We start from the raw sequence: 26,636 nt of genomic DNA, 5'->3' as shown, positions 1-26,636 counted from the left end.
TGGGTATTGTTAGTCATTTCTGCCCGAGTTTCAGATTGACCTATGGAATAAAATCTAGTTTATATTTTCACTGACCCAAAGCAAAACCAGTATTTCTAGACATATTTTTGCTTACACTACTAAATCTAGTAATTTAATAAATTGCATCTTCTGAAGTCCTTGCCTCTTCCTAAACTCACGCTTCCTCTGTTTGCTTATAAGAAGAATTCATTGTGAGCTATTTGTGGCATCCTAGATATTGTAGTGTTTTATGAAGTGAGGAAATTCTAAAAATAACCATTTTTACCAAGTGTCTTTCTGTCAGCATTGTGTATAGTAATACAGGCATGGTTGCAGAAGATCAAAGAAAATAGAAGCATTTCTTTAAACATCTATAGGATTTAAAAACCACTGCGAGGGCATGTAACATTCAAGGTGACTGTCAGGGGTCTCTGGATGAATGACACAACTCCTGGTGCTAAAAGGGATCACACAGCTTGTCAGGGCTCTCACCTTCTCCTTGGCATGAGCACCAAAGTTTTAAGATGAGTTCTTGTCCTGTGGAATTGCTTTGCCAAAGTACAATGAAGGATAAAAAAGATCACCTTGAAACAGATGAAAGGCAATAAACAATGTCCACTGGCCTTGCAGAGCAGGAACTGCATGGGTTACATCAAAACAAAGACTGTGAGTTTAGAAATGTAAATTATATGTTCCTTGTAACATAACATTCATTTGTAATACTTATTTTTAAATTGCATGCTAATTTAAAGTGAGTGTCAAGCTCAGGAATGGTGCTGGACTGACCATTTGGGAACTACACCCCTTTTTTAGCCCTGTAGCACATCTAGCAGAGGCCCAGGCCAGCTTCCACCCTTTGAGATTCTCTGTTGGCCACAAAGCACCTGCACCTCCCCATCCAGTGAAACAGCTCTCGGTGTAAACAGTTTAACTTAGAGGTGCATCATGATAATTGGGACTTGCATGCCTGGGCTCATATTCCATAACCCATGGAATCCCCTCACTCCCCGTGTTCCCAGAGTGGCACAGAGGTGGTGAATAAGCAGTGCAGAGCTGTGTGTTAGGCTGGGGAAAGGGTTCAGCAGCAGCTCTGCCCCACACAGCCTTGGCTGTCCCAGCTTGTCCCACTCCCTCTGCTCACTCACACTGGTGCTCAGGCAGCCCAAACACCTCCTGCTCCGAGAGATTCACCTTCTCCTGACGTGCAGGAGTCCACATCCATGGGTGTGGCTCGGGTGAGCTGCTGGGAGTGCTTGGTGAGGGGAAGAGATGGGTTGGCTGAGGCGTGGAGAGGGAGGGACAGCTGGGAATCCACAGGGTTCTGTCTGTCACTTGGCAAGAGTGTCACTTGTCCTGTTCAAGTCAGGTTGTGTTTCAGTTTGTGTCACTTGTCCTGTTGGTTAAGTCAGGTTGTGTTTCAGTTGCTGTTACCTGTACTGTTAAAGTCTGCCTGTGTTTCAGTCACCTTTCCAGTGAGCAGTTTTCTCCCCTGCCAGCTGCCACAGAGTTTGTGAGCAGGGTCTGGATTTGGCAAGAGCTAATGCTACAAGGTAGGGCTGGAGAGGAATGGGGGGGATTTGGGTGTTCTGCAGAAGGCACTGACAATCGCAGATATCTCTCCTGAGAATTCACCTTTACTGGCTTGCTGAGCCACAGGTTTCCTCCAGCTCAAGTCCAATTTCTTCCAGAGAGGATCATATTCAAGAATGAGTCCAATCTATGAGCTTTACACACTGCTCCTGTTTATAGATTCATATTGATCAAGGAAATGCTTTCTTCTTTTAGGTTCAGATTTTAAAAGCTCTTTTAGCATCTAAATCCCTCTTCTAGACCTTCATCTGAGACCTACTTGCAATCACTTAGATCTGAAATCCCAACCGTGACCTTAAGTTATAATCCCTAATGCAGGAAACAACAGTTTGTACTTAGTCAAGAAAGTGTTAAGTACCTGCAAGTGATTAAATGTTGTCCTAAACTGGAGTGTGTAATTATAATCACCTATTCTTGATTTCATATTCCAGATTCATATTCCTGCGATCTGTATGACTTAAACATGAACGTTTTCTGAGTGCACAGGTTCTTGTGCCAGGGTTTGAACTGCCCCTGTCACATCACTGCCTTCCTAAACCAGCCTAGTTGGCCAAATTCTTTTCTTCAGGTGCCCATCCTGATCTTCCTACTCTGATGAATGTCTCAGGTTTCTGTCTGGACTATCTTTCAGCTTTTCTTTTTGAAGCCCTGTCAAGTTAGTGAGTCAGCTCAACTTTAAAGGTAGATCTCAATAAATTCCTTCCTGAAGAGCTTGAGTTCAGTTCATTTCAGAGGAAAAAGACACCACAAGAAATTGTATACTTACCATGGGTATTGTATCAAAAGGGTGTAATTGCCAGTGCCTGATGACAGGAGAGTTTAGGAAGTCAGGCAACTCCCATTTTTATGCAGTGCCCAGGGAGTTATTCCCAGAGGACAAATCATTAACCACTATTCCCTAAACTCCCTTTTTGTCCCCCACTAAGTTCTGCTGCAGCACAAGGTGACACCATCCATGTATTGTAATAAAATCTCATTATTTCTAAGCATTATTTCTAAAAATACCACACATTAAAATATTACTACAGTTAAAAAAATCACATCTGCAGCTTCGTTCACTCATTGAGCCATTTGCCCTGTTAGAAAAGGAAATTGGATTGGTTTGACATGAATTGTTCCTGCCAAATATGAGTTGGCTTTGTTTTCTCTACTAGATTGGAGGTGGCTTAGAAATTGATTACCTAATAAAGTGTTCATATTCTTTTTTCTCTTTAGGAGCACTGGAGGGAATAGAATGATTTAACAAACATTGTTTTGATCCCAGTGTAAGGAATAAAAGGAAAGGTCATTTAGAATTGAAATAAACTTCATAATATAGATGTTGACAGATGGTTTATGTTGCTGCATTTGTCAGCAGCACAGTAATTACATAGGTCAGTGAAAGAGGTCATAAAATACCAAAAATGCTTCCCATATGCATGGTCTGTCTCCCAAATTACTTAATTATCCATCAGCATTTCTATGTGTTAATGAGTAGGAATCCTTTTGGCACGGAATGCAGAGAAGTTTGTCTCAGCCTCTCATATTTTCCTGTAAATATGATGACTGAGGCCTCTAGTATAATTTTCTCCATTTATTTCATCAGTGTCAATTTTTCAAAAAAGTTATGCTTTAGGTTATTTTATACTGGAAGCAGTTCAGTTTTTGTTCTCTTTCAGGAGGCAATGCCTTGATCTTTTCAATAATTTCACTCTGTAAAATATAACAAGATGGACCAAACAAGTCCAAATCAATAATCCAAGAACAGGAGAGAAATAGGGACATATTCCATACAGGATCAGCTCAATTAAGTGTAGGGAAAAAAAAAGCCATAGGAAGGAAACATTCATACACAATAAAAGCTGTCTATAGTAGGTTATTTCCAGTCAGAATGATAATGGTTTCTATTTAGGCAGCCTAGAACTGTTCTTCTAGTTAAAAAAAATAGACAGTAAAGAAAATTAGGACAATTTTTGATTGACTCTTGTCATCAATACCAGCTCCTTGCTGTTGGCAGGTGAGGGACATCTTGGCAATTTGTTCCAGGTGGCACCAAATTTGAGAGGAGGCTGTGGTGTGCATGTGCTGGACAGATGTGCAGGTGAGAAAGAAATCCTTGGACAGGAGCAGGGAGCAGGGACTGGTGGCACTCAGGAAGTGAGCTCAGAGAGTGAAATGAAATGTTAAATTTGCAGAGCCTCATCTGTGAAAACACTCAGATTCTTCTGGATGAACTGATGCAATTTTATTTTCTAACTTTTCCTGGAGCTGATATTGTTTTCTACTAAAGAGTGTAAGAAGTTTTGTATTTCAGAGAAGTCTGCCAAAAACCACAGAGCTTCAAGGTTTGGAAGAAATTAGCTGTAGCAGGTGAATATATTCCCATCACACAAAGCTTAGACTACTTGTCATCAAAGAATCATAAGCTAAGTAAACAAACCAGATTACTCTCATTGGGGACACTTTAAAGCAGCATTTTGATTTCACAAAAGAGGATAATGGAAGGTATTGTTATTTATGGTAGAGAGAACTGTGCAGAGCAATTTAAATAGATTAATTTGGCAGTGTAGAAAATGTATAACATCTCTTTCTGTGGAAGGGCTACTTTTATTTCAAATGCAAGAGTCTTTCAAAGCTTTCCACAATAATAACAGCAAAGCCTTGACTTCAGATCCAGTCACATAATTGCAAGTTGATTTATCCCGAAGGAGCTGCAACATTTACCCCCAGTGTGCTGAAACACTGGAAGTGCAGCCACTTCCCTGCCTTTTTCCATGCTGGGTTCTTGTTTACAGTGTTTATTCTGGGGAGGCTTTCCCTGGCTTCTCCCTAAATCCTCCTTTTATCTGCCTGGCCGTGTTTCTGTGTGGCAGTGAATGGGTGGCAGCTCAGTGGCAGTGCCACACAGGGACACCCGCCTGTCCCCTTGTGATGGTGCACACAGGGGTGCCAGGATGAGGGAAGAGACGAGCATCTGACTCCATGTTTCAGAAGGCTGATTTATTATTTTATGATATATATTATCTTAAAACTATACTAAAAGAATAAAAGAAAGGATTTCATCAGAAGGCTGGCTAAGAATAGAAAAAGAATGATAACAAAGGCTTCTGTCTCAGTCTCTCTGTCCAAGCCATCTGACTATGATTGGCCATTAATTAGAAACAACCACGAGACCAATCACAGATGCACCTGTTGCATTCCACAGCAGCAGATAATCAATGTTTACATTTTGTTCCTGAGGCCTCCCAGCTTCTCAGGAAAAAAAAAACCTAAAGAAAGGATTTTTCATAAAAGATGTCTGCGACATCCCCTCCTGGCTCTGTTTGCTGGGTCTGCTGGAGCTGGAGCTGTCCCCCAGCTCATCCCTTTCTGGGGATGGAGGGGTGGCAGTGCCCTGCCAGCCCTGCTGCAGCACAGGGACAGAGCCACAGCCCAGCTGGTTTTGTCACCTGTCCCCAGCTGCCTTGCACAGCTGCCTCCCCTTCCCACCCTTCTGTGCGTGATTTGCATCATGCTCACCCCTCCCACACCAGAGGGATTTGTTTTTGCCGAGGGGATGAGCAGTCAGTGTTTCTGCAGCTTTTCTTCCCTGAATTAGTGCCTGGAAGTTCAGGCAGAGTTTGGTGACAGGTATGCATATCCCTCCTTCACCTGCCACCCTGACTTTGTCCAGTCTCCCCAGTGCTCCGCTCACAGCACCAACTTTCTGGGTGATCAACAGATTACCCATCTTGTCCTATCCCCTCCCAGAAAAAGGACTGATTTCACACAGAATCATCACTTTAAAGAAAAACCTTCCTCCCCTACCCCTTTCAAACCCAACCCCTGGAGTCCCCATGAGAGGCTGTGACCCTCAGAAAGCAGAGCTCCCAGTCCAGAGTCACTGGTTTGGGGTTACAGCAAGAACCAGCACCAGCCATGTCCTGGATCCTAACCAGCCCCCAGCCCCCCTGTAAATCCCCCTGTGTTCCTCAGCACACTGCCAGGAGCAGAGGCACCCAGGGGTGGCCTGTCAAGCAGCATTTAAACCTGCCTGGACTCCCAGGAGGCTGGGGCTGAGCTAATAAATGTCACTGATGTGAGGAAATACAGGGCAGGCAGCTCCTGCACTCCAGTGACACAAAGCAGTTACTCAGCAGCCCTGCAAATATTTGTTCTGTTTGGGACTCCTGCTCAATCACTGCCCATGTTTGCTGTGCTGTCCCCTTCCCTTCACCCTCCTGGGTGTCCTTTCAACTTTGTCAGTGTCTCATCTGCCTGCTTAGCAGCATGATTAAAATCCAGACTGATATTTGCCTCTCATGCCTTGCTGGGGTTATCCTCTTTGTGGTACTCAGCACGTTTCCCTGGACCTGCCTGAGAATCTGAACCTCAGCTATTCAGAACTGCAGCCCGTGAAAAAACCTAGGGAAAACTGCAGTCACATCCCAAGAAAAGTGGAAAAAAAAAAAAAAAAACAAAAAAAAAAACCCAGAAAAAAAAGATAGAAAAGGATGTCCTGCATTATAAGTAAAACTTGGGTTAAATGGATCTTACAGACTCATGTCTTGAGATAATCCCAGACTGGCAATTCAAAGACTGAGGTTGCAGTGGGGAGAAGGAGCTGGTTAGTGTATCTGCTTCAGTCCTTTATTACAGAAAAGAGATATCCAGGTATACCTAATTCCTCCTCCCTTCTGGCGGGGAATCTTTAAGACCACCTAAAGATCTAAAGATTAAGGTCCCTTCCAACCCAGACCACTCTCTAATTCTATGCTATTTTCACAATTCCAGATGTGAAACCTGATCTGTGTGCTCAAGTCAAGCAACCTGAAAGTTGTAAAATGCATCAAGAGGCTGGCTTTAGCTCAGAGACCATTCCTGGTCTCTGAAAAAGGGAATTTTTATACATTTTTATAGCTTTTTATAATATCCATCTGAAAATTTGGCAGATTCTGATAAAAATGAATAGGTATGTGTGGCCTTAAGGGATCACAAAGATAATGCTCAACGTCAGAGACTGAAAACATAAAGCATGGGCTGAAGCTCAAGCATTATTGCAGATATCTGTAATCCAGGATTTGCCTGTGTTCTCTGCACCATTCCACAGAGGAATGTACTTCATAAAAAAAGAATTGGTTGGCCAATAAATGCCAAATGTAATCTTTGAGCATGAGTGTTGTGGTGGTGTTGGGGGGTCCCCAGGACGAGGTGAGAGATGAGAATTTGACTCAAGGTTTTTAGAAGGTTGATATATTATATTATATTATATTATATTATATTATATTATATTATATTATATTATATTATATTATATTATATTATATTATATTATATTATATTATATTATATTATATTATATTATATTATATTATATTATATTATATTATATTATATTTACTAAAACTATACTAAAGAAAAAGAAAGGATACAGACAGAAGGCTGGAAAAGAAGGAATAATAAAAACCCATTATAGACTCAGAGAGTCCAACACAGCTGGCTGTGATTGGCCATTAATTAAAAACAATTCACATGCTGGGTAAACAATTCTGCAAATCACATTCCAAAGCAGCAGAACATGGAGAAGCTGAGGCTTCTCATCTTGCCAGGAGAAGAAATCCTGGCGAAGGGATTTTTCAGAAAATATCACAGTGACACATTAGGAAGTTACTTCTGTGGAACAACTTCACAGCATCGTTCCTAAACCACTTGAAAAAGGAGCTGCAGAGGCTGTGACTGACTGTGTGTTGCAGTCCCTCCTTGTTTGAGGAGAAGACTACTCCCTGAAGGCTGCCTGAGCCTGGAGTGCTGATTGCCATCACAGCAGCCATCACCCCTTGCAGGAGCCAAGTGTTGGGAGTCACATTTCAGTGGAAAGACCCCAAACCTTTCAATAAATCTCCAGAATCAAAATCAGGGCCTGTGCTTTGTTCTGTGCAGAACGTTTCAGGGAGGGTTCATGGTGTCCCATTAATCACAGCACTGACAGATCTGGTGCTCCCTGCACGTCTGCTCTGCTTTCACTCCCTGTCCTGACCCCATCCCTGTCCCTGGCGTGAGCTCACCCAGCACCAAAGCACCTGGGGCTGCACAGGCTCAGCTCAGCCAAGATTAAAGCACAGCTTTGGCAGGTTTAAGCCAAGCTCTGAGCGCAGCATTTTCAGTCTGCTGGAGCTGCTAGACCTAAAGAGCACTGCTTGGCACAGAATTACACAAGGCGGAAATAGGAGCAGTCAGAGCAAAGCCAATGCTTTTGAAAATTGCAGAGGAGGTCGGTTTGCTACCCATTTCTGTGCCAGCAAACAGGCAAGGGTGGCATTTCCTACAAGAGTACACGTGTGGTTTGTGGGGCACCACTGGTGTCACCCATGAGCAGCCCTGTCACTATGTGAATGACATTAATAAATCAAATTTCAAAGTACCACTTTAAGATACAAAGAAGGAATAAAATTAAATAATTCACTTTGGTTTCATGTTGAAGAGAGAATTTCCTTGACTGCAAAATACTTTTTGCTCAGACTTCTAACTCAGCCAAATTAAAAAAAAAAAAAGAAAATATTCAAACTGTTACAAGCAAAAGTTGCGAGAGAGGCTGGTCCTCAGTCTGAAAGGTCTTTGTTTCCATTAATGAATGTACATGGGTCTGCTTAACTTCCAGTGCTGCTGCCCAGGGACAATTCCTTCAGCAGGGAAAAAAGAACAAGAAAACCAAGAATAAGGATGTTGTCTGTTTGTTTGGTCAGTAAAACTGTGTCTGTGCTTCTGGAGCCCTGGCTGGGATGTGACAGGTTTTTCAGAAACTTTCCAGCTGTGAAATATTCCCACCACTGGCAGGATGTTCCTGGGTAAATGCACTGACTTGGAACAAAAGACCTTTCAGTGTAGCCAGGGGTTGGGATCTCTCAGAAAAGCTGTGATTAATCTCTCTACAGTAGAATTATACACCAGGTTTATTCCTGTGCTGGCAATCTTACACTGTGCTGCTTTCCTCCCTCTCCCCTTGTTCCTGTCTGCTTTGCTCTCTTTGGTTTGGGGGTTTTTGTTCATCATGATTTACAGTTTCCAAAGGATGCTTCAAATGCATTTAAAAATAGGAAACTTGAAAATTAAATAAGTATAAAGCTTTTGAGGTAAATACTGTGCAGGATGTGAATGATCTAAGCTTTGATTTCACATCAAAACCCCATCATTAAGGATCTAAGATCCTTAGAGTTTAGACCTGTACTGTTTATAAAATTGAGGAACTGTCAATCCCTAAGTCTTGGCACTCGTTCTGAAGTATTCAAAGTCATTTATGCTTAAATTGCAGTTCTCCAGCCTTACCAGTTAAGGCCCTGCTTCTGCAAGAAGCAATATCTTACATCAAACAAGTGTTTTCTCCTAGTTAGGGTGCACCTTGCTTGACTACTTCACTTTGGTTTCATGTTGAAGAGGCAGTTTCGTTAGTTGCAAAATATTTTTTCCTCAGATTTCTAATCTAACCAAACAAAAAAATAAAGAAAAATATTCAGACTGTTACAAGGAAAAGTTGGGAGAGAAGCTGGTCCTTAGTTTGAAAGGTCTGTGTTTCCATTAGTGAATGTACATGGCTCTGCTTAATATCCAGTGCTTGCTTATAATCCTTGTTTATAATCCAAATTACCTCTGTATCAAATGATGTTGTTTTTAGAGCAGAAAATTATTAATGCTGGAAAGGCAGCATTCATTGCTTCCCCTTCCAAGCAGAGGGAGCTTTCCTGTGGCAGGTTCCCATGGAGCAGCTAAATTAATGGATCTCTGTTTCCTGAGGGAATGTGACTCACAGAGCAGAAATCACCGGGAAGTAATTGATGCTTTGCTACCTCATGTCCTCCAGCCAAGCCTTTAATTCTATTAATCCACATTTACCTGTCATTATATGCAGGAAACAAACACAAATAACCCCTAAACAGAGCAGTGACTCCATGGGCAGAGCCCACAAAGCATCCTGAGCCTTCCAGTTTGTCTGCCCAGTGCCTGGAAGGCAGAGCTGGATTCTTCCTTCTCTACAGAAAGAAAAGAGAGCACAGGGGGGAGAAGGAGCAGCTCTGCTCATTACCATGAGAAAGGAGCTGTCAAAGCATCTCCTTCTTTCATCCTCCCTCCCTCCCTCCACAGCCTTTTTCTGACCCAAATGGAGCTGGAATCAGAGCCTGGGGTGAGGGACTGAGCTGCAGGGACACAGTGGGCTGGGGTGTCATTGGCACCCTTAGATGTGAAGGGGTGGGACTATTTTCAAGCTAAGAAGGATTCATTGCTCAGACAAACATCAGTCTCAGAGGCCAGGAGAGGAGCAAGTATTTGGCCATAGCTCAAGAGCAGTCACAAGTTCTTTGTTCCAAGGCAATACAGGACTTTCTAACCCAATGACAGCTGCCACAGGGTTTATTTTGCTTTTCTAACCCATCACCGTTACTCACTTCTGCTGCACTGTGGATACTTTTGTCCAATGGCTTCTGTCTCACATGCACACAAATGCTTCTGTTATAATTCTGAACTCTCAGCTCACTCCACACAACTCCAGCCCTACACTGCAAACCCTTCACCATCTCAGCAGTACAGCTGCTCACTTAGTTAAAGCACATTCTTACAAGTATAGAACCATAAGTTTACGATTTTTCTGTCTAATATCTGTGTATTGTATTTTTACATCAATCCAAGCTTCTTCCAAGGCTGCAGCTCAAACCCTTCAGTGTCTGTGGAAGTTTCTGTTTCTCCAATTCCCACAAGTAGGGATGGGCAGGGCAGGCAGCACAGCTCCTCTCTGGGCTCCTCCACTTCATGGGGCACAGGCTGCTGCACGGTGGGCAGAGAAATCCCCTTTTTCCAGGGGGGGAAAATCCCCTTTTTCCAGGAGGGGAGGCTCCTGCGTGGAGAGCACCACCAGCCAGGTGTGCATGTCACCTGTGCTCCAGCTATCCTTGTCATGGGCACCTGAATCTCCTCAGACAGCCTGCAGAAAGGCTCAAAATAAAATTTAAATGGCTCGTTCGAATTGAGTTCTGTGTTATAACAGCTCACAATGGGCAAGATGAATGTGGGCTGGGAGAGCTGCTGAAGTACAGAAGAAAACCAGGAACTGCATTGTTTTTAGGGCAGGTTTATGAACCATCCATCAGCTCAACATGCCGAGACCCGAGTTCACTTTCAGTGGTTTATTATTTTTAGTGAAGTTAAGCAATCCAATGCTTTTGGATTTTGGTTTGCATTTTAACCAAGCTTAGAATGAAGGAAGTTTTCAGTGACAAAAGTGCTCCCAGGACTCTGGGAACATATGCTGCCATGCCAAGCTTTACAAAAATGCTTTATTTTTTCCATTACTTTATAAGTGAAACTGTAAACCCATGATCTGGCCCAGATATAATATATAAAGTGCCAGGTCAGAGGTGAGTGCTATAAAACAGGTGTAAAAAAGCTTATGTGGCTTAGATTGTGTATCCTTAAATTTAAAGGACTTCCCCTCCTTCCTTGACTAAACAAATTCATCTGCACACACTGGCAATGCACTTAGTGGATGAATTTGTGTACTGTAAATGCATTCCATATTTTATATTTTAGAAGATTATTTTGTGCTCTAAAAGGTGTATCCTGTCTGTTGTTAAACCCCAGGATATTTCAGATTGCTTCTCTCTCATTAAACCCTGCAGAAGAGAGCATCCTTCAGAGATGAGTCTGCACCTATCTCTGCAGCTAAAAGCAGTGAAGTTCCAGCTCAGTAATTTGATTCAAGTCTCCACTAAAAGTGCATTTGAATGACAAAGCTTGGATTCAGATCAGAATATCCACTGGGAGGGAGATGGATACCTAACTTTGGCTTTATCCTAATTTCAACCACAGCTGGCAGTCTGGACATGTGTTTAGTTTGGAGATTTCTGTATTTTAGTTGGAAAAATCTGCTTTATATCCCATGGTAAGGAAAGCTATAATATTGTGATTATCATTTGATTTTTAAGTGAAATAATACTGGAAATAAAGATTTTTAAATTGCTCAGTTAGTCAAGATATGAAAAACCAGGATCAACTCTGAAGAATTGCAGGATGATCCTGGGACACTGAGTGAGGGACGGTGGCAGGTACCAAATAAATGAAATTAAATTCATTTGGGGGGCTAAAAAACAAAACCAACCCCAAACAATACTCTCAGCTTCAGTGAAACAGACACAGTAATGAGAGTTTATTACAGATGCTGAAAAATTACAGCTTTGAGCTTTATAACTCTAGGAATGTATCTGTTCAGTTATTAAGCTGCAGGAAGGAAAGCAAATAAGATATTAAAATGTATTACAAAGGGAACAGAGAACAGTACAAAGAAAATAATTATGCACATTCACAGAACACCTGTATCAGAACAAGGAAATTCATGATCTTCCACCAAAACCAATTAAACTGGAAGAGGCCTAGAAAAGGCAAAGAGTGTGAAAAAAAGGCATGGAAATTATTTTAGCCACATGCAGATGTGGAAGAGAGGTAGCTTTGGAGATTTGCATCCAGAAGATGAATAGGGAGAATTATTCAGTCTCTCAGCACAGGAGCTGTGAGTCAGCTCATGAAAGCAGAGGAAGGTTCAAAGCAGACAGAAAACAAAATTCTTCTCACCCAGTGGGTGCCACAAGCTTGGAGCACCTTCCTGAACAGTGCTGAGCTTGAGGAAATGTTACACAGATTAAACAAGCAACTAAAATATCAATTTTAAAAAAACCCAACTACTTAGCAGGTGTTAAATAGAAAGATGACTCCACCTGAGTCACTGTGGGAATGACTGAAATACTGCAGTGGAAGGCCAGGGGAGGACTAAGGATGCCCCAGATCCATGAAGAGCAGGGGAAGTGCATCTCTAGTATTGTCTTTGAGCCTTTAATGCACATGAAATGACAAAATAAGAGTTTGGGTTTCTGACATCACCTTGGCTTCATCTGCAGGAGTCCAAGGTCACAGCTCTGGGAGTGAAGCTCATCTCCATCTGTCACCTCAGAGCTCCCATGCTCTGAGCCCTGACTCACCCCAGACCACAGCTTTGGATGTTGTCCCTTCACATCAATTTCCCCTTCTAAAAAGTGATTTTAATCTACAGGAAAAGGCAGCTATTACCCACAGCAGCCCCTGCTCCCACCATCACCTTTAAGATGACCTCCAGCTTAGAGATGCTGTTTCATTCTTCTGTAACACCCTCCTCTCATTCAGGTGCACAAATATCTCTGATAGCAGGAGATTAGCAGGATTTAAAATGGATTAACCGTTCCTCTGGCGAGGAGAATTTCTGAGCTACAGTGATAAATATTAGCTCCAGTTTGGGAAAATCTCTGACTCGCAGCTTTAGCCCAAACTTCCCCGTTAGCAATCTCTGTCAGATTTCTTGCACACCCCTCCCAAGCTTCTCCTTGTGGGACATAATGAGTAGGATACAGGATTAGGTGGCTGAAGAGCCCAGCCCAAATCTGGTGTGACAAAACCCTGCACAAGTCCCTGCCTTTAGGTCAGGCTTTCCCTTTCTGGCATTGTCCTGGCTGCAATCACTGGTTTAATCTCCTTTCAGAGCCCAGGAGCTCCTGCTGGGCTGGGAACCAGCACGGGCCATTCAATGGAGATGTCAGCCTTTGTGTGACAGACTGCCACACCAATATTGCAAGGAGCCTTTTCAGCCCTTCGTGCCAACAGCAAAATCTCATCTGAAAAGCCAGGCTTAGTGTTTCTGACATGCTGGCACAGCAAATATTTCCCCACATAATTGAAAAACATCATTTGTAAGAGTGTTGGCCCAGGGGTTCTCAACACAGGCTGAGATCTGGGGGCAAGCAGAGCATTCTCAGAATACTCTGTGTTTATCAGAAATAGATAATATTAACATTTTATATTTCATTTTAAATAAAAATTCTAAAATGTAAGAAAATTAAATAAATTTAAATTAAAATATTTTAAATTTATATTATAAATATATATTTATATAGTATAATTTTATATTTAAATATATATTTATGTATTATAAAATAGAATAAATATATTAATAATATATTAATTAATATTTATATTTATAATAAATACATTAATAATTTATAATAACTATTTTTATATTAACTATATTACATATTATAATTATTAATTTATAACTATTATATAGTAGTTATATTATAATTATACTATAACTATATTAATATTTATATTATATATTTATAATAAATATTTATATATTTACAATAAATATATTAATCAATATATTTATTGCTATCTTATAATATTTCTAATATTTCCATTCACTTGGCCTTAGTGCTGTTTGCAGCTGGCTGACACAGACATGCACTGGTATTTCTGTGTGCACATTTGCTCACTTCAAGCTGCTTGGTATGTGCATGTATAACCAATATTAAAGCTTCTGTTCAATATTCTGTGTGATATCATTCACATCCAAGTGCCTCACCTCTCTCTGCCCATAAAGGCAGCTCTAACTTGATTTCTCACACTCTGTTGGGACTGTAAGGGAGAGAAAATGGTGTTTTATAACCCTGGAAAGAGGGATTTTTCTTATTTCCAGTCCAGGTAGTCCTGAGATAGAAATACAACATTTTATCTCATTGGAAAAAGGAATGAAGGATTAACGGTGAGCCCTCTCTTCCTTTAAAACCCCTCTGAGGATATAAGAATAACCTGACTCCACAAATGGGGAAGAACAGACAGGGCAGCTGTGCTGTAAAACACAAAGGTTAAGCAGATGGCACAGAAGGAGTTATCACTGCAGGGCACACTCTGCATTATTCACTTCAACAGAGCAAATCATCCCAAACTCATCCCAAACTCATCCCGCACCAGCACTGCTGAGGAACACAAGCAGCTGGATTTTCAGCAGCATGGCTTTTATTGATACATATTGATCACCACTCAAACTACACTATCAGATTATTTCAGTTATTGTAACAGCTCATGTCACCAGAAAAATAACTGCTGGTTTAAGTGGCAAAATGAGAAAGTAACTTTGTGTAATAGATCTTACTACTTTGTATGTGTAATAGATCTTATTACTTTGTACTGTCCTACCCAGACCAGGGATTTAGGAATATTTTGAATCTGACATCCACATTTGTTATTTCAGAAATCTGTTTTTGTAGAGGTTACACTGTCCTTGCCAGAACTAGAGATATAAAATACACGCTGTATCCTGAATATTTTAGTGCTAGAGAAATTCCTGTATGATAAAGGAGCATGATGAAATTATCTGGTTAGATTATTCAGGAAAATCTCATTTAAAATCTCTTCGCATCAATGCATGACTTGGGGAAGGCTGAGTGCTGTGAATTCTAGAGAACTCCACCATGAATATCAAATAAGATAATTTAAAAAGCAAACACTGATTTAGAAGAGCTACACTTGGACTAGCTGATGGCTGTCAGTCCCTTCCCACTGAACTGTTCCATTCTACAAGAAGAATTCATCAGGTTTTTAAACATGGCATTGTAGTTTTCCTCTTCAGGAAATTCATTTTATAAAAATAAACCACATTCTATCAGATTTCAAAGTTGCAAGTCTAATCCTCACCAGGGGACAGGAGAAATTTTTTCTTTATGGGCTGTTTTGAGATTTTAATTTAAGGAACTTTTTTCCATTGTTATTGATGCTATGCTGGCAAATAAGTACAAATACATAACTGCACATGCTGCTCTAGTAAAATTTATGTGTTTTTTGTATTTTTTGTATCAATCCTTAGAGCACTTTCCAAGTGGTCACAGACCCACAGAGAATGAAAAATAATTTGATTAAGGCAGCCTAAATGTGGATTCCAGAGTGATTGCTCAGGAAATGACCCCCTGCACCAGCTGAGATGGGTCTGAAGGCAGGCTGGGGTCTGCACTGCAACGTTTCATTTGGGTTTTATTCATCTTGTAGAGGGAAAGTCCAATGTGTTGCCTCGAAATGATGTTACTCTGATTTCAGCAGCTTTTATAGAGTTGAGGGAATCTCTGGGGAGCATCAGGGGTAGTTTGAAGAGGTGTCCACCATCCTCAGTTCCTGCTGGCTCCTGCAGCCTTGGGCACAAGAACAAGGAGGTCTCAGATCTCCATCAGCCTTGGAAGGTGAAGAAATCCAGAGGGTCCATGGAAGATGGACCTGCCAGAGGCAATTAAATAATAATTACAATGATTACAATAATTGCAATTATTATTTAAAACTATACAGGCAAAACCTAACAACTGTGAAGAGTTGCAGACCCTTGGAAAGCTTGCAGTGATTACCTAGTAAATGTCTTTGGAGCTGGCATCTCAGGGATGTTGAGATTTTTCTACATTTTCTTCTGCAGTAATGTAGGGACATGAGGAGTCAACGAGAGCAGCACCAGCACTGTGGACTCTCTTCCCTGGTTTTGGAAACAAATGCAGTCCTTGCAGAAGTAACAGGCCCCAGATGTGACTGCTCTGCTGGGGTACCAAGGGAGGGAAGGCTCAGGGAACAATCCTGCATTTGTCTCCATCTGCAGCCATGGGTTAGCAGCACAGAGCAGACACAGGAGAGAAGCAGCTCTTGTTTAACAGCAATTGCATCAGGAAATTTAGAATATTCAACTGAATAAGAGCAGACTGTCCGCGGCAAATTGCACAAGGCCAGAAAAAAGAATTTCCTAGAATCATGCTCAGTCTTGGTGGGAAAGCACAGCCACTGAAAGATCTCCACAGAATCCCATTGTCTGGGGCTGACAAAGGGCTGGATACAAGGACCTCCTTTGGAATAAAAGGCAGGCCTGGAAGCTCTGCTGCAGGCCAGGGTTTTGTTCAACCCTCTCCCAAACATCAGTGATACACTCCAGAGCCACCTTTGATCCTGCATGGCCTTTCCAGGAACTGAATAAACAGGAGTTTGAAGGGAACTGTTTTGGAATATTGGGAACATACATCGTGTCTCTCCTGCTCTGCCATGGATCCAAGGGCTGAATTCCCCTGATTCTGATAAATGTGTTTGAATGACAATTCCTGAAGCAGGTGCCAGCACTGTCACCACGAGGTGCTCACACCTGGAGGCTGCCTGGGCCGTGAGTGGTGAAAGTCATCTCAAACAGGCTGCATGTGGAATAGCTTTGATTTCTGTTCCTAATGATGTGTTTGGGTTTTAACTGGAGATCTGGGAATGATCTCAGATTTTAAACAAATGTTTCTGCTAGAAAATCAAATTTATGCACCAGTTGGGTTTTTTCCCTGGCTTTGGCCCTTCATCAGATCTGGAGCCTGTTACTTCTCAAAGCAGCATTAATAGTGGCCCTCACATCTGAAAGTAAGGTTCTTTCTGCTCCCAGAGGGGTGAGAGCCCTGAAAACAAGCAGGATTTTTCCTGACTTGCCCAGCTCTGAGCAGGATCAATGCAGTTCAATGAGCCTTTGCTAATGCAAAGCAGCCTCGTGCAGGCTCCAGGGATGCAGTCATTAATCCTTGGAGGACACAAACCTACAGCTGGCTGCCTTTACTGCCAGCAGCTTTCCTTAACAACCCTCCAGAAATACCATGTTTCATGTACTCTGCCCTGCTGGAGGAATGTCCAGCCCAAAAGGCAGGCAGGGCATGGTCAGTGCCACCTTCAGCTGTTCTTGCCAGGCTGGTTTGAAAATGCAGCTCTGAAAATGCTCTCCCAGGGCCCCTCTCAGATCCTGAACCCCAGGGCACATCACAGGGAGCAGCCATTCATTCCTGCAGTGAAAAACTGCACTGAGTGCACCCACAGCAATCAGGAGCACTTTGAAGAACCATCAGTGATGGTTTGGAGGGAGATGGGTGCTCTGCTGATAAATCTCAGGCTGAACAATATTGCACTTTGCACATTCTATATTGATTTTTTTCCCCCATTTAGGGGCATCTACAGAAACCAAAACCAAGAAGTATCTACATTCCAAAGCCCTGCTGCTGTTTTTTTATGTCTCTCTCATACGAAACAGTCTCTTGACAAACACCAGTGCTTCCAGCAGTTCCAGCTGGAGCAGCAAAGCAAAGCCAGCAGGGCTTTCTTGTGGCACTGAGCTGAAAGGAGCCCAGAACTGAGCAGCACATCCCTGTTGGTTGTGCTCTGGCCTCAAAGGGACCCTCTCACATCTCCAAAGCCTTCTGTGCTCGCTCTGATGCAAACTTCAAAAAGTACAATATGAAATGTTCCCCTGTTCTGGGGTGTTGCCTTTAAAAATCCAACCAGCAGCATTTGCCAGCTGAGTGGAGTGGATAAAACAGATTTTGTTTCAGATGCTTTTGCATTGTGAGGATTTTGAGCTTTTATTTCATGTATCTCTTGAAATACAATGTGTCTAATTACTAAAGCCTAGCTGTGGAACTCAGAGACATCCTCTGCTTTCATTTTTTGCCATTTTCTGTATCAGAAATGAGCACAGAATGTATTATCACTAAGTTCTCAAATGCAAACAACACACTGTGAAGGCCAAATCCATCTTCTCCTTTCTGATAGTTTGGCTTTATGAAATTAAGCAAGTGACAGTAAAAGCAAGTCAAATTTCCTTTGAAGGATTTACAAATGTAAGAGTTTCTCCCCTCAGAATTGTCATTGCACATGCTATATCCCCATTTTTGATGGGCCTCTGTCACCTTCCTTACACTCCACAGCCCAAAATTCCCAATGCAGCCATGTTATGGTTTAAGGCAAATTTGGGAGAAAACTGGAACATTTTCCTCGTGTGACTAGAGTTGCTCTTAAGGTGGAGAGTTACAAATTCCCCCTCCCTTTTCAGTGCTCACAATAAATTCTATAACAATTCCATCACATCTAGAACTTTGTGGCAGTTTGAAGATGGATCAGAAAGGATCATTGCAAAACCTCTAGAAGGTTTTAATTAACAACTATTTCTGTATGTCAGATTTTGTCAGATTTTATCCTGAGCTGTCTTCCCTTCTAATGCATAAATCTCAGGATTTGAAACTGAATTATAGAAGGTCAAAAAGCCAAGGGAAAAGATGAAGTCTCATACTGGGGGCAAGAGGAACAGAATCAGCATGAGAAAGTTTGGGATCCCATCCAAGACTAAGAGAGATGGGAGGTTTTCCAAAACGGTTGCCCAGGGCAGTAAAGTGAAAATAGAAAATATGGTGTAATAGAAAATAGAAAATATGGTGTAAAAAACAGGTTACAGAAGTTTCAAGTGCTGGTCACCTACTGTCAACTACAATGAAAAGCTAAATATATAAATACCTGAGGTTTTTAATCCTGCTGCAGCCCTGTGATGTTATTAATCACTGTTTTTACATAAGATAACACCACTGGTATCACCTACTGCTTCAAACAACCACATTTATTTTAAGTCTTCCTCCTAGTGCTGATCACAGAAAGCTTCTGAGGACTGCTTCCTGTTTTTCATACAGATTTCCCTCTCTTCCTGTGGAAATCTATTGAGGAAGCTCTCTGAAAACAAGAGGAAGTATCTCTTTCTAAATACCTGTGAGAGTGTCCAAGGGAAGGGTCTTTGCCCCCTGTGGGGCTCCTGGGGCTGCTCGTGATGGGGAGCACGATGTGTCCCCCCAAAAAAGCTCCAACCCCTCACACACAGCTGAGATCCCCCATGGAGAGGCTCCAATAATGAGGGGAAAACTGCAATTAAGCATTGGCTTAATTTTTAATTTTTTTTAAGAGGGAGAAGCAAAGAACCAAAGCCTTTTGTTAAAATATTATTGACTTTGAAAACAGGAATCCTGTTTGCCCAACTTCCCCATGAGGAATTTTCCTGTACTATGACCAGCTCTCTCCTTCACCTCATTTCAGAGCTCTGCACTGCAGCCTGTGGTGGCCGCATAATTAGAGCTAAACTCTAATTAAACTGAGTTTATGTCAATGAGATGTCATAATTGGCTAAAATGATGCACCTAAGTGTTCTGCTAGGAAAGAGTCTATGTAAATTTAAACTCAGATCTAAGTTTAAGTGACTTTGTTGATTAATGCAGTGCAAACCTGCTTGGGCTGGGGCTCATCAAAGAAATGGGAGGTGCTGCTGAGACAGGCAGAGGTGCAGCATGGAGAAGGGAAATGAGCCAGAGTGCTGAGCACTGGCAGAAATCAGTTCTTACACCCAGGGAGCAGCTAAAATGGTCACATTACACTCCTGCCAGTGGCTTTTGACCTCCCAATAATGTTTCTTATTCAACCATATCAGCAACAAAAGACAAAATAGAAGCTGCTATAACTGCTGCCAAAGCACAGGATCCTAATGCAGAATCCTAATAAATGCAGAATCACTAGGCAGCATTTTCTGGTCTTTAGGAACTGGCAAATAACTTATAAATATTTGACCCTGAGATTGGCTCAGTTGCTCAGAGCAGGGTGTTGGCAATGGCAAGATTGTGGATTTGATCCAGCCATGGGCCATTCACTTACGATTGTGCCTTGAGAGTTCAGAACTTTCTGAGTTCTGTGAATCAATTCAGGAGTTACTTTTCAGTCACCTACCAGAACAATATTTCAAGAAAGCAAGGGACAGGCTGCTCTCAGAAAACTTTAAAACTTTCTAAAGGCATCAAGCTAGCAGGCACGGAGGTGGGATTGAAGGAACATGCAGAATTCCAGAGTCTCTGGTGGAGAGCAGCTCTCTGAAGCTCTGAGGATGTTTTTGCAAAGCAGCAAACAGGGTGAGGTAATTGTTGTTGCTTCCTGATGCAGGATCTGAGGAGTGGAAGCTGCTGGCTCTGACACCTCAGCTCAGCTCTCCTGGGGAACCTGCAGGCACCAAAACCCCTTTGCACAGCTCCTAAGAAATACCCAGCTTGGATGCAGAGCTGCTCACAGCCCCTCCCTCACACATTCCTGTCGGGTTTTCCCAAACTCAGGAAAACCCTGTCAGAAATAACTCACAGCCAGCTGAAGGCACAGTGTTTGCTGTTAAATGAGCCATCTTCTCTCCTGTCACTCCAGATCCACGAGGCTCTAAATCTGGGAGGTGCTGAAATAAATCCTGAAGGAATTTACGTGCCAGTAAGCAGGAGCTCTCGGTCTGTGCCACACTCAGGCATAGCTGCAGTTTTACAGACATCAGAAAGAGCTCTGAGTGGAATTCTGCAGGATCTTCACCCAGCTGTTAAATAGTCTGTTAGGAAGAACACTTCTGAAGACCTTAAAAGGCTCCCTGGACATTTGATTCTTACTGCCATACACTGCAGCACCCAGGAGATAAGGGAAGGATTCCTGGGGATTAAACAGCACAGGTCTACGTGAAGGAACACACGAGGTGAGGGCTGTTACACAAGGAAATGCTCACAGGAGCACAGCTCTGCTTCCCCTGGCCTCAATGATTTATGTCAAGTGCCTTGGTTAGAGCTGTCAGTGCTCAGACCACCACAGGATTTTAGTTATTAATTTTTTTCATTGTAGGCTTTCAAGCATCTTTCTGTAAAATCCAAGTCAGGAAAGACGGAATTCTCGAAATGTGAGTTTGAAAAGCAGGGAGGACAAACAGAATGTATCCAGGCAGTTCTGGCACGGGCGTGTGGGGTGAGGCTGTGTTTGCTCCCACATGCCTCTGTTGCTGTTCTTTGTGGGTGGGCTCAAAGCACACCTCAAACAATCATTGTGCACCCTCAATTCCATCCTGGGTGCGCAAAGGTTGGGGCTGCCTCCAGAGTGCTCAAAGCCACCACAGGAGGGACAGCAAGGCACTGCCCTGCTGTGTGTGACAGCACCACCCCAACATGCAGGGAGATGGAAAGGTTTGCAAGAAAACATCAATGATTTTTTCTAGAGGCTGGTGATTTTGGCAAGAAAATGAAAATAGTCAGCCAAGAAACTGGAAACCTCCCAGAACTGTAACCATTAGAGTTGAAGTTACAACTGTGCTTTAGAACTGCCCATATAAAGCCAGGATATTTAGTGATCTTTATTATAGCCACTAAAAATTAATGTTTTTAAACATTTATCTTTAATACCTGACAGATATTTAAAGCTATTTAAAAGCTGAGATAAAGCATCTGGACTGATCACAGAACGTTCATTCATTGGATTTCTGTTGGGGAGGAGCTCACAGCTCCAGCCAGAGAGGGATGAATTCAGAAAACCCACACAGACACTCAGCTCCAGCATGAAAACAAAATCTCAGCTGTAAATGAATAGTCATAAATAATTCCAAAATGTGCACACCTGAAGTCTCTAATTCCCACAGGGAATAAGCCAAATCTGAAACCATTCTGAGTTCACTGAACTCTGACAGCTTAGGTAAAATAGTACAAAAATAAAAATCACACCTCATTTTGGTTAAAAAACACAAATCCTACACTTTGAAAATAAAGCATAGCTCTGAGTATAACTACACTCAGGGCAATGTACACACACAGCTGTTTGATCTGCTCCAAGGAAGTCTCTAAAAAAGACCAGTTAAAGGTCTGTGAATGACAAGTTAATAATTCCTCAGAGTTATTTTCTGACCAGTCAGAAATTATTCAAGCCCAAGATTTGCTCAGCACCAGAAGCAGGTGGGTTTTCCTGCAGCTCCATGTTTCCATAACAATACAGCAGAGCCAATTAAAAGCCAATTAGTCATGGACATTACTTTGAGGTCCAGTGCTTTGCAAACTCTCCCCTCGGCAGTGCTGCTGCCCATTGTGCTGGGGACAAAGGCTCTGCCATGAATGGGGGCTGTTTCCCTGTCTCCATGGAAGCCTTGCCACGCTCACCCCACACAAACCTTCCCCCTCTGATCTTTGCCCCAAACAAATGTGCTGTTTATTCACTCTGCTTCTCATTTATGGAGACCCATTTGATGCTGTATGAATAGCAATGAGGAGAGAATTAAACCTGTGTTTGAGAAGCAATGAGGATCCCTGCTTCCAGCTCCTCCTCCACACCTGCTGGAAAAGATTTCCATGATACTTTAAAATTCTCCATTAAAATCTTAACCACTGCAATAAATATTCACTGAAATATCAGCATCTGTGTTATGTGAACTAACTCTAGAATCTGAAACCCAAGCAATCTGAATTATACTGCAGCTCAAAACTGAGAGCAATCTGCTCAGACACCAACTGTGGTGCTCAAGAAGTTGTAAAGGATTCCTGTAGAGTACCAGAAAATCAGCACATTGCAGGAAGGTAAAATGCAGTATCCCTGTGCAGGGGAATATCCCCCAGCTGCTCTCCAGAACTGAAGCTCTGTGATGATTCTCAGAGCCCCCACTCTGAACGTCCAGGCTTTACAGTGCATTTTATTTGTGCACCACTCCAGAATTATTTTTTCCAGAACTGATGATGGGGATTGCTGTTTCCCTTGGCTTTCAGGAAATCCAGTTGTTGCTGAGCTGAACAGCACCATAAATTGCAAATGAAGTAAGTCATTAGTTTTTAATGCAGTCAGCCCTACTCAAGGGGGTAAAGCAAGTGCTGGCTTCTCAGCAAGGCTGAGCTCAGCTTCCCCCCTACAGATGTTTTCAAATAGTGACTTCTGTGGTTAAATTCATCATCTTGTTTACTCCTTACAGTTTCACAGGCAATAAGGGAGCTACCATTGGTGTGGCTCCTCAGGAGCAGCTGAGTTAAACAAAAGCTCTGCAATTCTGGTCATGGCCTCAGCTGCTCTGTCCCTGCAGCCAAAGTCCCCTCCCAGCTGCAGCTGGAGCTCCAGGCAGGAAGCACAGGATTTGTACAGAAAGCTTACATGATACAACTTGTGTCAGCAGGACCCACCTGCTAAGCGGTTTAGCTCTCATTTTTGCTATTTAACGTGTTAAATAAAGGAAATATTCAATATTCGCCAGACCAAAACTAACCTACAGAAGAATCTGGAGGGAATTTGGCGCCTTTGAGGACTCCTTTTCCTCAGTGATATTATTTGATCTGTGTCCCGTCCCTTGGAAGCCTTTCCCTTAAAACTCATAAGTGTGATGTCCTGCCATTGACCTCAAAGACAATCCCAAAGGAGGCTGTCAGCAATGACACCCATTAGAGACACTCCTCACCTGCAAGCCCCTGGTTTCCACGTGTGCCATCATTCCTGGATCATTCCTTTTGACTGCTCAGGCTCTAACTCTGCTTCATCCCATCACTCACAAGACCTGGATCCAACTCTCTGCCATGTCTGAGCCCATGGGACTGGGTGCAGGTCCCTGTGGCCACAGTGACCACTCCTCAGATGTTCCCTAGAGGTCTTGCACCTGACCTAAAAGTTACAGGCACTGTTCAGCTCTTCTTATCACAGGACAGCTGAAACCCACCTTCCTTTGGCTGTCAGGGAAGTCACCTCAGGCAGCCCTTGGGGTTGACGGCCCTGTTCTTCAGTGAGCCTCAGCAGCTGCATCCCACCAAAGCCATGCTGGGCACATCTTGGTTTTCCAAATTTCCTGCACACCAACCTCACTCTGGTGTGGAAGAGGTTTTACAGCAACTTCTGTGAGCCATTGAGAAGTTTGCTAAGAGGATCCATGTTTACCCCTGAAAGAATTCCCTACCAAGGTTGTTGACATAGAAACCAAGTAAGAAAGAAGGATAAATAAGTGAAACTTGCAACTGCCTATTCCCATAGACTGCCTATTAACTGCCTATTCCAAGAAGCACTTTGCTTCTTCTCTCAGCAAAGTGTAAAGTTATGAGCTTTGTAAGAATGTAGAACAAGCATGCATGCTAGAATAAAAATAGGGTGTGAAGCCTTCTGGAAGCCGAGTGTGTTGCTTTGTCTGTCTCCATCTCAGCTTTGACCCTCTGGCCTCTTTTGCAGGTCGGAACTGGAGCGATGCCAGCTGGCCCAGCAGAGCAGCCCCCAGCAGCAGCAGCAGGAGCAGCAGAGCAGCCCTGAGCAGCAGCAGAAGCATCAGGAGCAGGAGCAGGAGGCAGCAGCCGTGCCCGGGGGCACCCGCGGAGCGTCCGTGGCACCGCCGGGCACCACCGACCACGGTACCAACCCCAGCCCCAAACACTGCCTAGCCTCTCTCATCTCTGGTGCCAGCAGCAGCAAAACCACCAGAGAGGTCAAGGCACCACACCACTAACCAGTCCTAGAGAGTCTTGAAATCCCAGACCTAGGCAAAACCTCATGGCCCAGATTTCCGCTCCTCGCTCCCCACATAATTCTGTGTTTAATGAAAGACTGAACTTATCACTTAGAGCTATGATTTAAAACTGCTTTTTTCCACATGAGTCATCCCACCAAAACTTTTTTTCCTGGCTTAAAAAGTATACAGATTTCATTTCTTTGTAAATAAAAATGCAGAACCTCAGCGAAAATAATTTCCAAGGAAACAATTTGCAGTTAATATTCTGTACAGCCACGTTCCTTGGAAACATCCTGGCTGCTCCTGACTCTGGACAAGCCCAAACTGCTTAGCATATGTAGCCCCAACAGCTGCCATAACACTGCACATTTTGGCTTCCCTGCAGTGATTGATTTTTTTGGGCACATCCAGTTCAAAGACCACAAAAGCACTTGTCTGACAATAATTCTGAATTTCAAGGCACGTTTAGTGCAGGCCGGAGAGCTGTTTGTTGTGACAAAAAATTGGATTTTAGGTGTGTGTTAAGTGGAGCTGGCAAGCAGCTGCTTGGGAATGTTAAAAACAGTGACAAGTAAATACAATTAACATTGTAGCATGTTCTTCACCTGGCTAGACTTAGAAACCAAACCTGCTTTTACAAATGTTTTTATCAAATCACACACTTTGCCAGCTCAGAGTTTCCACATAAAATTACAGGACCTGTATTTCAAGAACAAGCAGCTTTTAGCAAAATGTTTTCATACAAATAAATCATGGGGTCATCGATTCTAAAATAGGGGGAAATGCTCCATCAAGCAAAATAAGATTAGTTAGGCAGAAAAACTAATCCAGAGAGATGAACAAGTAAAAAAACCTGTGCCCTTGAACAGTAATTGTCCCCCACAACTGATCCTTCACACTTATCCTTACCTTACCTCAAGAAAAGAGTTGAGATAAACAGCTCCAAGTTACCCACAAGAGAAATGTTGTTTTAAGAGTCTGAAATGTTCAGAACTCTTAAAATAAGGATCTTGGCTGCAGCTGCCTGTGGTGGTTTTGTGTCACTTCTGTAAACACCTCCCATGCAGAGCCAGTACACCGTACACTGCCTCAGCCCCTTCCCAGGCTGCTGGGCACCTGCCCAGGGGTTTCTCTGGGGCTTCAGGCTCTCACTTTGTTCTGCCTCAGGCTGGGGGTGTAGCTGGGTAATGGAATTATTTACCAATATAGCCAGATGGGTTGTGCCTGGGCTTGTCCGGCCCTTGCTGCTTGGCCAAAGGCGGCAGCTGTGGTGGCTTCACCTCAGGGACACCTTTGTCTAGCTGGATGTGTGGTGGTTTCACCTCAGAGACACCTTTGTCTAGCTGGATGTGTGGTGGTTTCACCTCAGAGACACCTTTGGCTGGCTGGATGCTGCAGCTGGGCACTTGGGACAAGTCCAGGCAAGCAGGAACTCAGGTTTTCCTCTGCTGGAGAAGCTTCAAGGTGAGGTGAAGGAAAGGAGTCGGTTCTGATGGAGGGTTTTGATCCAGAGCTTTATTCCTGGCACACAGGCCACTGAATCCAGCAACTGCTCCAACAGAACTCCTCCAACCATGAATATAGTGTAGAAAGTAACCTTACCGCTAAGAAGTTGCAGCTGGGCCAATTATCAAAGATTGGGAACAGGCCTGACTTTAAGAGGCCACAGCTGTAACCAGTGAGAAGAGTGGTTGCTGTTCCTTTTAACCCCGAGGAGAGGGGCAGGGAAAGGGTTGGGATCCCACCAGGGAGAGTGTCGGGGGACAAATGACACCCAGGGCTGAAAGGCATCTTTTGTGCTTTGCCAATCACTCGATGCCCTTCTGGAATGCCAGGATTGACAGACAGCACTCAGCAGGGGTCAGGGTGGGGAAAAGAGAGGTGATTGGCACACCTGGGGAAATCTACAGAGAGAAACCCGAGGTATCTGAGGCAAACCATGAGATCACACTGGGTTGTTGGGGTGCTGCTGAGGGCTGCCTGTCTCCCAGCAGAGGAGCAGCTCTGTCGCTCTGTGGAGGGCCAGGCTGCCTCGGACGAGGAGGAGGAGGAGCAATGGCCAGGGCACCACACTCCCCAGCTGGGCCACAGGAGGAGGATGCTGGCCAAGCTCCCTTGCTGTGGCAGTGGGTAAGTTTAATTC

General features: G+C 43.2%; 1 protein-coding gene across 1 annotated transcript in view; it reads left to right on the top strand.

Moving 5' to 3' along the window:
• The window catches only part of EFCC1 (EF-hand and coiled-coil domain containing 1), a 39,506-nt gene that overhangs the window by 3,024 nt on the left and 9,846 nt on the right, over positions 1-26,636 (top strand). The window contains exons 3-4 of the mRNA XM_059480433.1: positions 24,220-24,395; positions 26,488-26,623. Coding sequence (XP_059336416.1) covers positions 24,220-24,395; positions 26,488-26,623 — 312 coding nt within the window. The remainder of the gene's footprint in view (positions 1-24,219; positions 24,396-26,487; positions 26,624-26,636) is intronic.

The sequence above is a fragment of the Ammospiza nelsoni genome, chromosome 11 (genome assembly GCF_027579445.1).
Source record: "Ammospiza nelsoni isolate bAmmNel1 chromosome 11, bAmmNel1.pri, whole genome shotgun sequence".
NCBI lineage: Eukaryota > Metazoa > Chordata > Aves > Passeriformes > Passerellidae > Ammospiza > Ammospiza nelsoni.
The sequence above is the reverse complement of the archived record's forward strand: the minus strand, read 5'-3'. Positions and strand labels throughout refer to the sequence as shown.